The sequence below is a fragment of the Salmo trutta genome, chromosome 34 (assembly GCF_901001165.1).
Source record: "Salmo trutta chromosome 34, fSalTru1.1, whole genome shotgun sequence".
Classification (NCBI taxonomy): Eukaryota; Metazoa; Chordata; class Actinopteri; order Salmoniformes; family Salmonidae; genus Salmo; species Salmo trutta.
The window spans coordinates 36778400-36792088 of record NC_042990.1 but is presented as its reverse complement, the minus strand read 5'-3'; the positions used below and the strand labels follow the sequence as shown (position 1 = coordinate 36792088).

Below are 13689 nucleotides of genomic sequence, written 5' to 3'. Positions count from 1 at the left end.
TGGAACCATTTCCCTGTTTGACCCCTAGGTGTTATGGTATTATGACTCATACTGTGGTACTCTATAAACAGACGTTCTTGTTGCCCCCTATAGTGATGTAGAGTTTCTCTGGTCCACGGCGTCATATGCTTAGTGGAGGAACACGTACTCCGCCCTGGAGCAGAGAGGTTTGTTCCAACAGTAGTAATAATATCAGCAACTGCACCAATTTGATCAGTATGCTCAGATCAGTATGCTTATGTTCCTGCAACCCAACTTATTTTAGAAACCAAAAAGACAACTCCATTTGAGATCAGGATTTTTTTAATTTTATTTTTTAAAAGTAGTATAAGGATTTTCCACAAAATGAAAAGATACAACCCCCATCCTGCACAACATTGACAATTCGGTATGCTTAAGTATGTCATAAAAGGTTAACACACTTACAACTTAATTTCCAACTTACAAAACTCTATCCAAGCAAATACCCTCCAACTTAGGTTGCACATTTTTTATATATTTTACAAACACCTCAATTAAGAGACAACACTACTGGGAAAAAGATGCAGAATGACCGACAAGCACTGTATATTTAAAAGAAATGTGGAAGACGACTCAAGCATGAGTGCCTCGGTTTTTCATACAACCATTTATCAAAAATACTAAAAGAAAAAAGTGAGACGCAGGGGTGGGGGGGTTGCAGGGGACGAGAAGATACGGAGGGGAAAAACGATGGATGGGAGATGTTGGTATCCTAGTTTAGGACTGTGATCGAGAACGGGAGCGAGAACGAGATGCAGAGCGAGATTTGGAGCGGGACTCTGAGCGGGAGACGGAGGGGGAACGGGAGCGGGCTTTGGCCGGGGAGGGAGATTTGGACTTTGACTTGGATTTAGGTTTGGATTCAGTGGGCGTATGGGAGCGAGAGCGGGAAGCCCCCTTCTCGGCTCCAGCTCCCTCGTTGTCGCTCTTGGCCGGCTCACGGCTCTTGGAGCCTGACTTCCTGGAGCGATCCTTGGCTGCTGACCTGGAGCGAGAGCGAGAACGAGACCTGGACTCATCCTTCCTGTTCTTCTTCCCTTCCTTCTTACTGGTCTTTTTGCTCTTACTGCGGCTCTTACTGCGGCTCTTACTGCGGCTCTTACTGCGGCTCTTACTGCGGCTCTTACTGCGGCCCGCGTCTAGGGCCCCGCGCCCCTCCTTGGCACCGTTGGTGCGCTCCTCCTCTCTGCGGCCCTTGGTCTTGTCCTTCTTGCTGTGGGAGCGACTACGTGAGCGGGAGGCAGCACCCCTGGCGAACAGGAAGGAGCAGACAGACAACCAGTCAACTACAATGTAATTGAACTATGGCAATGTAAAAATGGCCAACACCCCTAGCAATAGCTGGTCATGACATCTGTTAGGACATCTGGGTAGCAAAAAAATAAAAAAAAGGGGGGGGGCAAAGTCCATATTGGAGTCAAGAGCTCTGGACATTTACTACACACAGTAACTTGCGATACGGGTGATACAGATGTCCCTCAGAAAACAACTAAGTACAGTCGCAGTAGATAAGGGCAGAAGTAGAGACATAAATGGCACCCTATTCCCTATATAATGCACTAATTTTAACCTAAGCCCTAGTCAAAAGTAGTGCACTACATAGGAAATAGGGTTCTATTTGGGACACATAAAAATAGGTCAGGGGTCACCCATGAGTTAAACGTTGCCTGCATTCTGGGCCTCACCTGGAGCGGGAGCGACTGCTGCTCTCACTGCGGCTGCGGCTCTTACGGGACCTGCGGCTCCTGGAGCGAGACCTGGAGACAGAGGAAGGAGAGCATAAGTTAAAAGGTAAGCCATGTGCATGAAAGATGCTTGAGGGGTTAGGGTGAAGTGCAGTCAAATGGAAGTGTGAACCTTAAAATTGTGAACTGATGGGAAAAGCAATGCGGGGGGGGGGGGGGGGCAACTGAAATAACTGGAGTCCTTTGTTTTAATGCATGCATTTTGCTCAGTCGCTAATTAAAGATGGTCCATCGCATAACTACTCGTTACGATTCGTAGATCAGCCTCATATACAGCTGAAAGCCCATCCTCTTCTAGAACGCCTACTCCGTGTTGGACACGACCGATTAGGCTGCGTTTACACAGGCAGGCAAATCTGATATTTCGCCCAATTATGGGTAACTGATCCAATTGGTCAAACGACCAATTAGTGTCAAAAAAAAAAAAAAAAACAGAATTGTAAATTCAGCCTTAGCTTCAGTCACTGATTAGACTCTTCACCTTGCATCAAAAATAACTATGAGACTTGTAGCTAAATCAGTATTCTTATTTACCTGGAGCGGCTGCGAGAGTAAGAGCGCTTGCTACGCTTTGCCCCGGGGCGGTCCTCAATCAGCCGGATCTTCCTGCCGTTCACCTCTGTGCCGTCCAGCTTCTCCAGGGCTCTCTTCATGTCAGAGTACAGCCTGAACTCTATCACCCCCTCGTTCCTGCGCCCTTTATTGGTGTCAGCATACGTCACCTCACCCGCCTGCCTCATGTAGTCCTGGTGACGGAAGGGAAAGGGTTTGGCCAGCAAACCACAAAGATATTCATGAATTTAGGTCATTTAATATGGTATACATTATATACACACGTTTCGTGTTATATATGTATTTTGAGAACTGCTGGAAATCTCTGATTTATGCGGCGCCATCTAAAGTTAGTTCAAGCATGACAGTTATAGGCATTTATTCAATGACGAAGATTCACAAAGATGGCGGATTTCAGATATGACGTCATTGTTTAAGCACTACCCACAGAGTTTTTAAAATACGTCTCACGACATGATAAAACGTCTACAATCGACTGTCGTTTCATGTTTTCCAAATTGCCGCCATCTTGGGATCGTGTATACTGTGACGATGAACACACAAAAACAAGCATCACGGAAAGCAGTACGATAGGAAGAACACAGTAAACGAGGCATGTGTGGGGACCGCCATCTTTATGCACCTCCGCTATTGTAAAACCATGGGGTCTTATGACTAAATGTACATGTAATAAGGCTAGCATGTTTCTCTCCAAAACATGAACATAGGATGCAGAAATCATAAGGAAGAAGAAGAGTTATTCATTGCTGAATAACCCGTCGCCACCATACCTTCAGGTCCTGCCAGCTGCAGCGACTGGACAAGTTCTCAACGATCAGCCGATAGTCTGTCCTTGCTGGTGGGCCATATCTGTCTCTGCCACCACGCCCGTACCCGCCCCCGCCTTCAAGGTAACAAGGATAGAGCAGCAGCAATTAGGGCAGGGGACACACCGAAAGGACAGCCTCAACACTAATCTCCAAGCTACATTATGTAAACAATGGCCACATAAAAATCTGGGAGAAATTAAAAATAGATAACAGGCGGGGAAAGTAAAGACAAAAACAAGCTAACCAAAAAAAAAGGAAATCAATCCTGTGTGTAGGCTACATTAACCTAGAAAACTGCACATTTCCATCAGGAACACTGACATAACCTATTCCTCATCTTCAACAGCAGCTAAACTACTAAATCATTAACTGATTATTCACACTTGGGGTAGAACTGAATACAAAACTCTACATAAACTTAAAATGAAAAGCTAAGGTAAAAAAACTACAAAAACTGACTGAAAACAGTACTTACGGTGACACTAATGTTTAAGTTAACTAGCACATCTAAATATATATACATTTCACATTTGTTTCAGGCACCTATAAGAGCTCAACCCACATCTGGTCCTAACCCAATGGCATCCTCACCACCCGGCCTGGGACTAATGGGACAAGCGGTCTTCATTCACATTGGCTCCCTTTTTTGGTCTGCCCAGGGGCCCAGAATGGTCAAACCACACTCTTGGTTGGAAAGGGGACACCATGGCCAGGCCAGCAATAGGGGCAGGCAGTCAGCAAAGGACTCTTTCAATTAAAACATTGGAGGTTCTTTGTTAAATCTTTACCTTTAATTATTCAACATTCATTTTAATTAAACAAAATAAAAGAATCCTGAATAAAACAGCAGATTTCACGATTGTCAAATTACTCAAAACAAATTAGCTAGTTAATTTATTCTATTCAAAAAAAAAAATATCACAGATAATTTAAAATCAGCAAATATTCAAAATGGTAGTGAATATCAAGCTAGATTTCCCCTGACAATTTGAATAAATACGAGTGCATTTGTTTCCCCTGTAACAGTTTCAAATCAAGCACACAGGTTCCCAAGATAACGGCATGTCATTTGGTGGTTGTGGTACATGTAATTTTAATTCCATCATCAACTCAAATATTAAAATCTGTTCTCTACACCCATTATTCAAGCAATTACGGTTAAGTACCATACAGGGTTTAACTCATCTTCCGTGATGTGACTACGTCTGCAATACTGGTGTTGTCAAAAAAAAAAAAAAAGGATACTTTATGATTTTGGCAATGCCGCACTTTATCTAATTCCCCAGAGTCATTAACTCATGGATACCATTTTTCATGTCCGTGTCCAGCATGACAGAAGTTAAGAGGTACTTTTGCAAGCCAATGCTAACTAGTGTTAGCGCAATGCCTGGAAGTCTATGGTATCTGCGAGCATGCGACGTGTATGCTAATTTAGACTAGTAGTGACCTAATAGAGCGGATTTAGAACAGAACCCTGGCAGCCACTCATCTCAGAAACTAGGGGAAACTACAACAAATAAAAGTTAAATATGTCCTCTTAAAAAGTCACAGAAAAACAACTTGAGGTGCAATTAATCAATCATAAAAAGGGATGGAATCAGTGCGTTGGGACCATGGAGTGAACAGAGCCAGCTGTGACCATGGATACCAATATGGTACAATTTCTACTGACTACAAGTTACCATCACTACTATCCCCAAGAAAGCAACAAGCATTTGAACAGAGGGTACTCAGATTAAACATAAAACCACCTGGTAAATTAAGGTTAAAAAAAACACATGTGGTGGACACATCGTCACAGGCAGCATTTAGTCGAAACACAAAGTAGTTGTTTTACTAACTTAGATATGTGGCCGTCTTACCCAACTACATTAAGTTGAATGCACTGACTAAGTCACTCTGGATAAGAGCGTCCTGCGAAATTATCAAAATGTAACGGAACACAATTATATGAACAACAACCACCAAGGACAAACTTGAGATGTTATGCAGTAGTCTCCTATCCTACATACTATGTGCACTGCTATGTTGGCCTCCTCAATCACATTTCATATAATGTTAAAACACCACTGCATTGTAAACTTACTTCTTCCACCTCCTCCTCCTCCTCCTCCCCCTCCTCCTCCTCCTCCGCCGCCTCCTCCTCCTCCTGAGCCGTAGCTGCCGTCCCTCCGCGGCCCCTTTGTGTGTTCCACAATAACCCTCTCCCCACACAGGTCTTTCCCATTCAGGTCATACACAGCATCATCTGCATCGCGGGGGTCATCAAATTCAACAAACCCATACCTTTGCACAGAGGAGACAAAGCATGTTAGGCCAGAGACATGGTACAGATTTGGGATGCAATTAATTTGACTAAAATCTACTGCCAGACCCAAATGTATATGATCCTTTTCATAAATTACAAAAGTAACATTTTGTATCGCTCACACTCAAGACACATTGATTTGATTTAATAAACACATTTCCCTAATTCCAACATTCGACCTGCAACTAGCAAATTGGAGTTGAGAAGACTGGCAAGTTCCAAGTTGAGAATTAAGCAGGGGTGAAATGTAAAATTAAAAAAAAATGTTAAAGTAGATTATATTTCTTCCCAGTACGGGAGCTCTTTTGTGAAATATTATTAATCATAGAATCCAATCCCATTTAACTTTAAAAAAATGCATTACCTTTTAAGGTGGCATAAACTAGGGCTGACCCATTTAGTTGACAGGCTGTTGGTCAACCGAGATTTCTTTAGTCGAGCAGTCAAATTTTCTTCTTTTCCTTTTCAAACTCTCATGGTGTACAAGACACCCGTCTGATTCACACTGAGTGGACTGATCCATTGTGGCGGGCCGTGGGGATGGCACAGTCCATCAGTCTAAGACATGTGCTACTGAAATTGTATATGGTTATATTACATAAGAACAATGGTGCAACACTAATAAAAAACTATTTTATATCAAATGCACTCTCCCTCGATGAATAGTGGTCGCTGTCCACAGTTCTGAAACACTTCAGTGCGCTGTTGAATTGGCGCCTTTTCCTAGACCATGTTGCTATGTGCATAATAGCAAAGTTAGCCAAGATATTAGTGTTGAGAACAATGCAGTGGAGGTAGCAGCAAAATGAGGAGATGAGAAAACAGCCCTCGTCTTATTGTCTAAGAAAAATTTGAGAAGAGGGGAAACCAACTTAAGTGTATAAATCAATAGCCCAACTGTTAAAATGTGCCTGGCTTTATAAAATCAATACATCTACAGAAATAATATCCTGCTTCTGTGTTTGTTTAATAGCCTGCTGATTCCGTGAGCACTAAGCCTCACGCAACGACATGTTAAGTAAACAATTTCACAAATTCAGCTGTTTTTACTTTTTTTTTTGGCGTTGCTGTAGTAAATAAAGGCATTAGACTTGTGTTAGAAAAGCCTCTCCGGTATTATTGATTTAGTGTTCTTTATGCTGTTCCAAATTGTCTGGAATTATTATATAATAATGCTACATTTTCTTAATCTCCTTCTTGCTATTATAATGATCATATATGTAACGTCATTATCACTGGTAGGCTTAGTATAACCACCATCGATGTGTAGGCCTCAGGAGCACATGCTGTTTAGTCTTAATACCGTAGCATACTTAGGCCTACATTTTAATACATCTATAGGATACTGTATCAAAATCATTCATGTCATCACAGAGCATAAAAAGAGTCATTCACGATTTGAATTGCAAATCAAGCATTTTAGTTTGAAAATAAAGCGAGCCTTGAATAATTAGCTTATACAATAAATAAAAACGGTTCCATTTCGGAAATTGCATTCAGGAATGAATGTTACTGTTTTTAAGTATTTGCTGTAATAAAAACTTCATTAAAAAAAAGTTACAGACTCTCTGGTACATTTATACTTTAGTGTTGTTTATACAGCACCTGTTTGGCACACAATATGTACGCAGCGCTTGCTCCTTACCTTATTTTTCTTGATCTCCTGTATTTTCCATATCTAGGTCACAATTATTCCACACATCTGACTTTCCCTTTACCTCCTGAGCAACCAGTAAACATACCCGTTTCTCGAGTTTGTCACATCCTCTGCATCCATTTTGCTGTCACGTGTGTTACGGTGTTCAGAGTTTGTTATAACCAATTTATTGATGTGATTATGATGCTATAGGTCAGCACCAATTCAGACGGGATTAGTTTTACAATGGGAGGTCGGGTAATGTAATTATGTACACAAAACATCTGTAATTTTAGTCCCGTCTGAATCTGCCACGTCAGTAATTTTTTACATGGCAGGAGTGTAACAATCTCAGCCCGAATAACCTACTGGTTTTTTTTGGGGGGGGGGGGGGGGGCAAACTCCAATACTAGCCCCGTGACAGTCGACATCCCTGTTTTAAAGAGAAATGTCTGAGTATGACAGGTGTTGATCAAGGTTTACGCAAGAAAACAATAACGGATTGGATAAATTGAAATAAGTGCTGCGAATAAGATATACACACACACACACACACACACACACACACACACACAGAGTTGAAGTCGGAAGTTTAAATACAGTTCGGTTGGAGTCATTAAAACTCATTTTTCAACCACTCCACAAATTTCTTGGTAAACTATAGTTTTGGGCAAGCCGGTTAGGACATCTACTTTGTGCATGACAAGTAATTTTTCCAACAATTGTTTACAGACAGATTATTTCACTGTATCACAATTCCAGTGGGTCAGAAGTTTACATACAGTAAGTTGACTGTGCCTTTAAACAACTTGGAAAATTCCCAGAAAATTATGTCATGGCTTTAGAAGCTTCTGATAGGCTAATTGGCATCAGTGCCTCTTTGCATGTCATCATGGGAAAATCAAAAGAAATCAGCCAACACCTGTCATACCTCCACAAGCCTAGTTCATTCTTGGGAATAATTTCCAAACGCCTGAAGGTTTTATTTTTCCTTTATTTAACTATGCAAGTCAGTTAAGAACATATTCTTATTTTCAATGACGGCCTAGGAACAGTGGGTGAACTGCCTTGTTCAGAGGCAGAACGACAGATTTTTACCTTGTCAGCTCGGGGATTCGATCTTGCAACCTTCCGGTTACTAGTCCAACGCTCTAACCACTAGGCTACCTGCCGCCCCACGTTCATCTGTACAAACAATAGTACGCAAGTATAAACCCCATGGGACCACGAAGCCGTCATACCACTCAGGAAGGAGACGCATTCTGTCTCCTAGAGATGAACGTACTTTGGTACGAAAAGTGCAAATCAATCCCAGAACAACAGCAAAAGACCTTGTGAAGATGCTGGAGGAAACCGGTACAAAAGTATCTATATCCACAGTAAAACAAGTCCTATATCAACATAACCTGAAAGGCCGCTCAGCAAGGAATAAGCCACTGCTCCAAAACCGCCATAAAAAAGCCAGACTACGGTTTGCAACTGCACATGGGGACAAAAATCTTACTTTTTGGAGAAATGTCCTCTGGTTTGATGAAACAAAAATATAACTGTTTGGCCATAATGACCATTGTTATGTTTGGAGGAAAAAGGGGGGGAGGCTTGCAAGCCAAAGAACACCATCCCAACCGTGAAGCACGGGCGTGGCAGCATCATGTTGTGGAGGTGCTTTGCTGCAGGAAGGACTGGTGCACTTCACAAAATAGATGGCATCGTGAGGTAGGAAAATTATGTGGATATATTGAAGCAAAATCTTAAGACATCAGTCAGGAAGTTAAAGCTTGGTTGCAAATGGGTCTTCCAAATGGACAATGACCCCAAGCATACTTCCAAAGTTGTGGCAAATAGCGTGTGCGAGCAAGGAGGCCTACAAACCTGACTCAGTTACACCAGCTCTGTCAGGAGGAATGGGCCAAAATTCACCCAACTTATTGCGGGAAGCTTGTGGAAGGCTACCCAAAACATTTGACCCAAGTTAAACTATTTAAAGGCAATACTATCAAATACTAAATTGGGTGTATGACCCACTGGGAACTTCTGACCCACTGGGAATGTGATGAAAGAAATAAAAGCTGAAATAAATCATTCTTTCCTATTATTCTGACATTTCACATTCTTAAAATAAAGTGGTGATCCTAACTGACCTAAGACGGGGAATTTTTACTAGGATTAAATGTCAGGAATTGTGACAAATTTAGTTGAAATGTATATGGCTAAGGTGTATGTAAACGTCTGACTTCAACTGTATGTATATATATATATATATATATATATATATATATATATATATATATATATATATATATATATATATATATATATATATATATAAATAAATGGCCTACATGTTGCCCATGAATGCTTTTGTTTCTATGTATTACACTGCCACTATAGGAAAGATGGTTCAGAAACCAAGCTGGAGTTCAGTGTGGCCCCATCACTTGGACATGTTGAAACTGTATGCTCACACCTCCAGGCTTCTGTCATAACGGTCAAATTTGTGTGTGTATATATAAATAATATAAAAATGTAATTACAGGGGGCAGTTGGGGAAAAATAAACAAATCCCGTCTAAACTGTTCTCTGGAATGATGGACATTCTGGAGTAATAAATACACTACTGTTCAAAAGTTTGGGGTCACTTAGAAATGCCCTTGTTTTCCATGAAAACATACATGAAATGAGTTGCAGAATGAATAGGAAATATAGTCAAGACGTTGACAAGGTTATATTTTGTTTTAGTAAGTGTTCAAACTTTGCTTTTGTCAAATAATCAATTTGCAGCAATTACAGCCTTGCAGAACTTTGGCATTCTAGTTTTTAATTTGTTGAGGTAATCAAGAAATTTCACTCCATGCTTCCTGAAGCACCTCCCACAAGTTGGATTGGCTTGATGGGCACTTCTTACGTACCATACGGTCAAGCTGCTCCCACAACAGCTCAATAGGGTTGAGATCCGGTGACTGTGCTGGCCACTCCATTATAGACAGAATACCAGCTGACTGCTTCTTCCCTAAATAGTTCTTGCATAGTTTGGAGCTATGCTTTGGGTCATTGTCCTGTTGTAGGAGGAAATGAGCTCCAATAAAGTGCCGTTCTCAGGGTATGGCATGGCGTTGCAAAATGAAGTGAGCCTTCTTTCTTCAAGATCCCTTCTACAAAATCTCCCACTTTACCACCACCAAAGCACCCCCAGACCATCACAATGCCTCCACCATGCTTGACAGATGGAGTCAAGCACTCTTCCAGCATCATACAAATATTCTTCTTTGTGATCCAAACACCTCAAACTTAGATTTGTCTGTCCATCACACTTTATCCCAATATTCCTCTGTCCAGTGTCTGTTCTTTTAAGCCCATCTTAATATTTTATTGGCCAGTCTGAGATATGTCTTTTTCTTTGCAACTCTGCCTAGGCCAGCATCCCGGAGTCACCTCTTCACTGTTGACGTTGAGACTGGTGTTTTGCGGGTACTATTTAATGAAGCTGCCAGGTGAGGACTTGTGAGGCGTCTGTTTCTCAAACTAGACACTAATGAACTTGTCCTCTTGCTCAGTTGTGCACCGGGGCCTCCCACTCCTGTTTCTATTCTGGTTAGAGCCCGTTTGAGCTGTTCTGTGAAGGGAGTGGTACACAGCATAGTACGAGATCTTCAATTTCTCGCATGGAATAGCCTTCATTTCTCTGAACAAGAATAGACTGACGAGTTTCAGAAGAAAGTTATTTGTATCTGGCCATTTTGAGCCTGTCATCGAACCCACAAATGCTGATGCTCCAGATACTCAACTAGTCTAAAGGCCAGTTGTATTGCTTCTTTAAATCAGAACAGTTTTCAGCCGTGCTAACATAATTGAAAAAGGGTTTTCTAATGATCAATTAGCCTTTCAAAATTATAAACTTGGATTAGCTAACACAAAGTGCCATTGGAACACAGGAGTGATGGTTGCTGATAAATATAGATATTCCATTAAAAACAGCCGTTTCCAGCTACAATAGTAATTTACAACATTAAAAATGTCTACACTGTATTTCTGATCTTATCGATGTTATTTTAAATGGACCAAAAAAATAAGTGTTTCTTTCAAAAACAAGGACATTTCGAAGTGACCCCAATCTTTTGAACGGTAGTGTACATAACCAACGTACTCTAGTAATACTAGTCCCATGCGAATAGGTCTCAACCCTTGACCTCTTTAAGTGGCACATGTACGTAATGCAATGTCACGTAAAGACAGCAAGGGTTAAAGGGAATGTTTTTCCTAAACAAAGGAGGGATTTCGGTAACATAACTTTACAGTCAGATATGGCTGTAATTATGTTGCAGCTTCAGCAACACGGAGATAAACACTGATGTTCTGTGGTCGCTGCAGCAAGGAGTTCAATTGCAGCAAGCGTTACACCACTCCAGCCGACGCTTGGCATTGCATATGGTTATTTTAGGATTGTGTGCAGCTGGAAACCCATTTCATGAAGCTCCCGACGAACAGTTCTTGTGCTGACGTTGCTTCCAGATGCAGTTTGGAACTCTGTAGTGAGTGTTGCAACCAAGGACAGACGATTTTTTACGCCCTTCAGCACTCGAAGGTCCCGTTCTGTGAACTTGTGTGGCCTACCACTTTGCGGTTGAGCCATTGTTGCTCCTAGACATTTCCACTTGACAATAACAGCAGTTGACCGCTGCAGCTCTTGCAGGGCAGAAATTTGACGAACTGACTTGTTGGAAAGGCGGCATCCTATGACGGTGCCATGTTCAAAGTCACTGAGCTCTTCAGTAAGGCTATTCTATTGCCAATGTTAGGTTATGGAGATTGCATGGCTGTGTGCTTGTTTTTTTTTGTTTTTCCCCCCCCCCACCCGTCAGCAACGGGTGTGGCTGAAAACATCAAATTTGTAGATTCTGATTTGTGTCCACAAACACTATACATACAAAAGTATCTGCCATGGCAAAATGTTCCTGTTATTGTCAAACCACACAGTATTTGGGAGGGTATTTCCACATGTTTAAGTCCATTTGTAAATTTTCCATGCAACTGACATGCGGCAATGATGTTTTAATTATTGTGATAAGCTAACATTTCACCAGTAGGACATATCCCCACTATTTATTTTGCCGGTACGGCTTACTTTCCCCCTCTGTAGTAATCAGCATGAAAAGGTTAGTTGAAAAATTGCTGCCATTGCTTTACATTAGCTAAGGTGTACCGGCTGTATGGAAGCGTTAACATATCAGCTATGCTGCTGCCATAGTTGTGATACTTTGCGGTCCTGCCTATGTGTACTAGGGTTGAAAGGTGGGAACCCGGTTACTAAGATTTACCACCCAAAACCACTCCCTTTTCCTGGGATAAATAACAGTGAGATAATATAACTAGACAAGTCTTAAGAACAAATTCTTATTTACAGTGACGACCTACCCCTGCCAAACCCAGACGATGCTGGGCCAATTGTGCGCATCCCTATGAGACTCCCAATCACGGCCGGATGTGATTTAGCCTGGATTCGAACCAGGGACTGCAGTGCCTTAGACCGCTGCGCCACTCGGGAGCCCGAGTCTGCAATCAATACATGGTGCTAGCCAAATTCCATCTGCAAACATGGTGCAGTTTTGCGTACAGTCAAAGTTACACTGACTAGCCATGTCGAAATAGTCAGCATTTGGTTTTTAAACCCATGTAATACTAGTGTTAGTAACTGGCTTTGCAAATGGGGTCTCATCTGATCCACCAGATAACAAATATCACCATTATCTTGGCTGTACAGCAAGCTAAGTTACAGAAGAAAAGTGTACACGTCGCCAGCTATGGGGGTAAGTTAGCTAGCGTAACGTCGTTAGCAGATAGCTAGCATGCCAAACTTATTTCAAGGTGCCTGCTAACGTTACCTAATTAAGATTTTAGCTATAAAACGTGTAACTACCTTTATTATTATTATTGTTTAAATAGGAAACGTCTAGTACTCAAAAACAATTAGACGCTAACGTTAGCTAGGTACTAACGTTAGTAGGTAGCTAACGACAGCTAACATTAGCTAAACTCGTTAATCGAAATTAGCTAACAAACTTTGGTTGTCTAGCAAATATCTTTTAAAAGTTCTAACCCATACAAACAAATAATACGTCAACTAGGTTGTCAAACTCAAACAATGTACGATAATTGTCAATAAACGGCGCTTCAACAGGCCTGGGCCTAGCTACTAGGACTAAGGCCACTAACTCGACGCGGTTAAGCTAGCGTTAGCTACCACAGAACAACGACACGGGAGAGCGGCGTTCATTTTGTTACCCGTTTTTCAGGTCAACTTCAAGTATCTTCCCATAGCCCTTGAAGAACTTCTCGACGTCTTTTTCCCTTGCTCGATAGCTCAATCTTCCGATGTAAACTCTCGACATTTCCCCTGTGCTGATTTTTGTGTATCACTCACAGGAATAAACACACAGTTGCGCGGTAGTGGGGGGGGGGGGAAAAAGGCACATAAATTATACACGCTATTCTGAACAACGTTGGATCGCGCGCAAAAGTGGGCGTCCCATCAATAGAAGTAGTGTCGAGGTTATTTATACTGCTGTTCAAATGTAGCAAGTTTGCAATTACAATTGGTTA

General features: G+C 41.6%; 1 protein-coding gene across 1 annotated transcript; it reads right to left on the bottom strand.

The window, feature by feature from the left end:
• Positions 1-285: 285 nt before the first annotated feature.
• On the bottom strand, positions 286-13580 carry LOC115174106 (serine/arginine-rich splicing factor 4). Its single transcript, XM_029732784.1, has 6 exons — positions 13372-13580; positions 5235-5434; positions 3110-3222; positions 2301-2512; positions 1707-1778; positions 286-1270 (listed from the first exon to the last, which is right to left on the bottom strand). The coding sequence occupies exons 1-6, from the start codon at positions 13476-13478 to the stop codon at positions 739-741; spliced, it is 1236 nt and encodes a 411-aa protein (XP_029588644.1). The 5' UTR covers positions 13479-13580; the 3' UTR covers positions 286-738.
• Positions 13581-13689: the final 109 nt, after the last annotated feature.

Coding starts and splice junctions, on each gene's coding strand:
- LOC115174106 (XM_029732784.1), bottom strand. CDS start 13,478: ATGTCGAGAGTTTACATCGGAAGATTGAGCTATCGAGCAAGGGAAAAA. Junction 5,435..13,371: donor GAAGTTGACCTGAAAAACGG/GTAACAAAATGA, acceptor CTCTGTGCAAAG/GTATGGGTTTGTTGAATTTG. Junction 2,513..3,109: donor GCAGCTGGCAGGACCTGAAG/GTATGGTGGCGA, acceptor TTCCGTCACCAG/GACTACATGAGGCAGGCGGG.